The sequence below is a fragment of the Lepisma saccharinum genome, chromosome 4 (assembly GCF_977018435.1).
Source record: "Lepisma saccharinum chromosome 4, izLepSacc3.1, whole genome shotgun sequence".
In the NCBI taxonomy this organism is placed as follows: domain Eukaryota; kingdom Metazoa; phylum Arthropoda; class Insecta; order Zygentoma; family Lepismatidae; genus Lepisma; species Lepisma saccharinum.
The window spans coordinates 104,214,936-104,220,935 of NC_139232.1; the positions used below are offsets into that span (position 1 = coordinate 104,214,936).

The following is a 6,000-nucleotide window of genomic DNA, read 5'->3' on the forward strand; positions in this document are numbered from 1 at the left end:
TTGATATGCTAATTGGGATTGGTTTAATTGTTTGATTGATTGTTTTTTTAAGTCTACTTTATGCACAGTGAGGCTAATCGGGACTGCACCTACAATATAAAATGGGATCCGAGCCACTATGTGCCTGCACTAATTGGGATTGGACCTACAGCTTAAAATGGGGCCTGAATCGCTGTGCCTCCATTAGGGACCCCCTTGATTACAAGGTGACATTATTTTATGCAAACGTGGAGGCCCCTCATTCTTTTATATTATTCAATCAAAATCCTGCTATTTTCCACTCCCAATTACAAGTTACTTTGCGATCTAAGTCTCCCTTGTAGTAGCATACCGATTTTAAGTATTAGATGGGGTATATGCACAAGTAGTTTCGCACACATATTATGAATAGTAAAGTTTATAATTCTTATGAAAATTTTAATAGTTTAATATTAACATTTAATTAATTTTCTCAAATTACATGTGAATGTTCCTTTTAAGTTCATTTTATGCTCACATAGTCTAATCAGGATTGGGCCTACAGTTTTAAGATGAAATTTGAATCTTCATGTAATTTGTCTGCACTGAAGATCAAATCTGGTATCCTTTAATACAAGACAACAATGCAATTGGGAAGACACAATCAGAAACTCACATATGGTAAAATCAAATTAGCAACTACAGGGTATACAGAAAGTTATGCAAACAAGATTTTAACTTACGTTATTTCGTACAAGGAGAGAGAGAGAGAGACATGAATCTTACATTGCTCTTTCTCTGCTGTGTGGATACTTGTTTTAAAGATTAAATTAGGTTATCATGCTGTGCATGAACTTTCAGTAAGGCGAAAATTGACTAAGTTTTAATAATTTTAGCACAAAGTAAAAATAATATGGATAAAAGACAGTTGTGAAATAGCTTGCAAAAATTTTCGATGTGTATTGATGATCTCTGTGATTATCTACCGATTCGAAGAAAATAATTATACTTACTCGGGCAAGAAGCGGCAACTTTAAAATTCAACCTCACAAAGCAGCTAGCAGGGAAACGGGATTTTGTCAAAATAACAGTTCTGCGCTGTAATTGGACACCGGGGGATACAATTGCAGGAATGTAAAGCAGGAAAATATGCAAAAACGAGTAGGTACTGGTTACTTGAAATAGTATACGTAATACTCCCTTCGATAATCTTGCGCACACTACTGCACATTACTACCATAAAAAGAAATAAGCTTATTGACCACATCTGCTCACCTCCGGCAATTCAGCAGAGCGCACACTAATTGATTTTTCGTGGACCTTGATATCATCCGACCATTCCTCCGTGGTCAGGCCGCCTATCCATTGGTCAGCTGTGGATCCATCCAGAAGAGACTTCTCCCAATCAATGTCCACGATTTTATAGTTGCTGACTCTTCTCATTCTGTGCAGAGGCTCCGCCTCCTCAACAAACCTTTCCTGGGATTGTTTGAAATTGCAAATTGCAAGAAACAATAACAGCAACAAAACTTTGGTGGTCGACGCCATGTGCCCAGTTTTCATCTTCTTTCACCTGCGAAAGACTTCGCTGTAAAGCGCTCTTGGAGGCAATGTTCACTAGCGTTGGCTAATGATCTGCAAGAACAAGAATAATACAAGACTGGTTAGTTTAGAAACCACAAGTCACACATATTCCGAGAAAGTTACCTTGTATAAGCCCCGTTCCCCAAAATGCACACACATTGTACACTAGATGAAATATTTTAACATTCAGAATTTAGGGATGCATTGGGTTTTCTAACCCAAAGTATAAATTATATGTTTGTTTCTAAATCCTCTTTATGCACAGAAAGGCTAATCGGGACTGGATCTACGGTTTAACGTGGTATCTGAACCACTAGGTGACTGTGCCGGGTATCGAACCAGGAACTCCTTGATAACAAGGCGACGATGTTAGCACTACGTAATTGGGGTGGCTCTAAATCATAGAATTACCATCATTGAGTATGTGAACACTATGATCAGTTTTGAGATTTGCCGGGTCATGCGATATGAGTCAATCGCATAACTTTTCACCTCCTTAGCTAGAAATTAGCACAATAACTGTTTACCAACAATCGAAGTGAACCAAAATGAACTTCATGGTTTCAAAACAGATGTATGTATCCAAGGAAATGCGCACACACGTCACGAAAGCCACATAGGTGGACGAGAGGGTTGAGTGGTCGACTCACGTAATAGTCACAGAAGATCCTGTGTTTCAGTCCCGAATTGAGCACGGGTAAATGTTGCTTCATCAGTGCCACCTATTCACCATTCATCCCCATCGACGGGATTAGACAATAGGAACCGGAATGCGACTCTAAATATGAAAAATCCAATTTAAGAAATCTATATCTTATATTGTGTAACGTTGTCAACCCTTCAGTACACGGGTGACATTGTTGTTACGTGACTGGACGGGTTGTGCCTATCAGGAACAAAAAGAATGAATCATATTAAAAACATAAAAACTTTTGTAAATAAAATAGCTATTTGTTTGAACAAATATGTGTATTACTAATTGATACATAATTATGGAAACATGAAAATCATTATTTTTAAGTTCTTGAACTGTAGTGTTAATCAAAGGTATCAGGCAGGCACATCGTACAGAATTTCGGATGCCCCTTTAAACTGTTGGTCCAATTTTGTTTATCCCAGCCAAGCAAACAATGCACGAAAAACAAACCTTTTCGCTTATGTTATGTTACCCTTACGTTTTTCAGATTTTTTTAAAAGAAAAAACAATTTCCGAGTAAAAATAATATTTTAAGCAGCAGTGTGATGCTTGCCACCGTTGTGTTCTTTCAGAATGATTGCGTCATCATCGCCTACAGTTCCGGTCAGCCAAATAGGTAGTATAATGACAATGTACATTTGCGAACTGTTCCGAAAGGAAATATGGAAGATGTCCTTGCCAACATGAATTATTTCCGGTGATATAACACGCTAGTTGTCCTTTTACATACCGAAGCGTTGGATTGGCATTTCCTGTATGAAAACTGATTGCACTTTCTTCAATCTGAGTGTTGATATTGTGATCAAAAAGACATTACATTAGTCATGAAAGCAAAATTAAAGTAAAAAAGGAGGGAATGTAAATATAAATAGTTAATGAACAATAGAGAGTCGTTAATTTTTGTATGGACAAAAAACCAATTGAGAAGGACCTTCCAGTTCCAGATAGGCTTACGCAGAAAACCTGACTGAGTTTGCAATACACGTTCGGTTAAGCTTCTTGGTAAGCCTAAACTATAATTTGGTAGTCTTTTTGCTAAATCTAGTAAATATAACCGGCTTATTTTGGTGTCTATGAACAAATATCACGATTACTAATTCAAATTAGTCCTGGTGAACAATGATATGTTTATTGCCTATTTTAAACAATTTTTTGTACATTAGAAACTATACGTTTTGTAAATAAAACCTTAAAATGATGACCAAAGCAAACTTTAATTGTATAAAAAATATACATAAGAACGTAACATTTCCACCCTCTAACAGGGTCTTCTTCAGACGAATATTCACAATAAGAATTTACGTTATGTATTTGTGTATATTTTTATACTATAAAAGTTTGCCTTGGTCAGCATTTTAAGGTCTTATTAACATGGAAAAAAGGCTAAACAGTAATACGTTTTGTCTGAAGAATTCCCATGTCCTTTGGAAGGAATGTTTACGTTTTTGTTTCCATATGGAATGTCAGCGTTACCGACATGAGAACAATTTAGAAGGTACTTGAATGCAATGGTGGCACGGAGTACACTGTGAAATTGTCAGAAAAAGAGCAAAAATTGATATATTTGGTGTATTTTTCGTTATTTAGCGTTGCTATTCTGTCTGGATTTGCTAATGCCAAGATGAGATGACATTGATGAAAACAACATCCCGGAACTCTAAATGAGAAACCTCAGTTGTTAAAACGACAATGAATTCGATGCGCTGACCACGCGTGAACTGGCCCTATGTTCTCGAAAGGCCTGTAAAACTCAATATAGTTGTCTTCTCTTTTGGCAGGTGGTCTTAGGCCACATTTTGCTTTTCTAGGTACATCTTCTAAGTATTATTTCTTGTAGTTAAATTTTCGTAATGTATCAGAAAAACTATGGACAGAAATACTTAAATTGCGATCGTATTATAATATAAATTATGGATATTTGCTCGTCTGTTCATAAGAGCCAGTAATCAACATGGAATGTCTCTTGCGACGTGTCTGATACTACAACATTTCATATTTGATTAAATAAAAAGAACGTCTTTAAAAAAGGATCAGTTATACAATGGATCTTGTCAATGGTACATTGTTGGAATCTAGCAACTTAACTGTGAAGCAAGCAGTCTGTTTTATTGTTTTTTTTAAGATGAACTAAGATGTTATTTAAACATCACAACAAAAAGAAACATATGTTTTTATGCTTCTAACAACCGTAGACTACAAGAGAAATAGTTGTATCATTTAAGTTAAATTGTTCATTGAGGGTAAATAATTTAGTTGTAAATAATAATAATATGTATGCGTGTGTTAGCCCATCTTGAGCTTAATTCCTTCAACATTAAGCCCGTAACGCTGGTCGAACAGAAGCTAAACAAAATTATAAAGTAAAGACTAATCGTAGTCAAAGAGGACTGAAGTTAAGTGCTCATTGTAAAATGGCAAGCACTGCAGCATGCATACATGATTCAGGATTTATTTACTAAGTTTCAGCAATGAGGATTTAGATCTGATCAAGAAAAACTCATGTTCAATTTACCTGTATCTTCCGTCGACTCTCTCTGTTTGTGATCAATGTTGATAGTCCGAACCAGATCAAACAGACTGCAGGATTGCCTAGTAGCAGAAGGCCTTTTATAATCCTATCCTTAGCTTTTCCTATCGTTCGTAAGCACCCCTCCCCCTTTGCAATCTCATCATTATCACATTGTGAGAGATCCTCACAATGGTCGTCAATATTGTTGAGTGCCAACATTTTTTCTATCATGTTCTTACCACGTAACTTTTATAGTATTCATATCCCCTGCCGCTGTTGATAATGAATATTATCTTTTTATTATTATTATTTCTTCATGTGCTTCACCGTGGAATGACCAAGGATGTATCGTGAAGTAAACAGGAAATTAGAATGGTATGTTTTCCCCTGTTGCTGATGTTATCTTAGTCACGACAGCTGATGATCAGTAGCTCCGTCTATTTCGCTTCACTTTTGGACTCTCTCTGCATTGGTGCGTGTAGTTGGTTTCACGGTGCAACGTGGACTCACCTACAACCTACTTCGTTGAATTGGTGTCAGACAGTGGCGTTTCGTGGTCTGGCTCTATGGCTGTGCACTTTAGTCTCGCGTCCAGAAGTGTTATAACATCCCTGTCAAATACTCGCACCCGATCTTGAGCACATATTGATGCTTAATATATTGGCAACCAAAGTTTTGATCAACTTTCACTGAATATGGGGCTATGATAGAGTTATAATTCATGACATTTTAAAACTGATTTTTTACAAATTTCAAATATTTCGGAAATTATCCAGCCAATGACGAGAAGAGCGATGTTATTGTGCAATACGTAATTCAGCATTCGATAATCTGACAAAATCACTCAATGCATAGAAATACCCATGTACAATGTCAATACTATTGTCGATTTGCAAAATATATTTCATAAGAACTTCCTCCTCCGCTCCGCAGATATTAATGAACAATGAGAATAATAACATTGGCGTACACCAAAGAAGCCGATCCAACTACCAAATGGAGGAAATCAACTGTAATTTATCTAGCTGTTCTTTATTTCTAATGACAGACTAATCGAACCAAGCAAATCAAGCGAAATAAGAATGTTTCCTTCCCTTCCGCGTATACATATGTTGCTGCAGTTGGTACAGACTTTGTAGCTAACTTCCCTCATAAAATTCAACAACGTTAAATATTAAGTCTCTGCTTTCGCTATGTACAGTTTACCTATTCTTCATGAAATCAATCAGTTTGCACTGAAACCTTTACGAGA

The 6,000-nt window shown here is 36.4% G+C and overlaps 1 protein-coding gene across 2 annotated transcripts in view; it reads right to left on the minus strand.

Annotated features, from left to right (window-relative positions):
- LOC145986692 (aminopeptidase N-like) overlaps nucleotides 1-4,876 on the minus strand; it is a 133,521-nt gene extending 128,645 nt beyond the window's left edge. Inside the window, exons 1-2 of one of the 2 annotated variants that reach the window (XM_083121006.1) lie at nucleotides 4,752-4,876; nucleotides 1,234-1,593 (exon numbers count right to left, since the gene is read on the minus strand). In XM_083121006.1, the coding sequence (XP_082977132.1) occupies nucleotides 1,234-1,521 (288 nt within the window). In that variant the 5' untranslated portion in view covers nucleotides 1,522-1,593; nucleotides 4,752-4,876. The remainder of the gene's footprint in view (nucleotides 1-1,233; nucleotides 1,594-4,751) is intronic. The other variant, XM_083121005.1, reaches the window with a different exon arrangement.
- Between the last annotated feature and the right edge of the window lie 1,124 nt (nucleotides 4,877-6,000).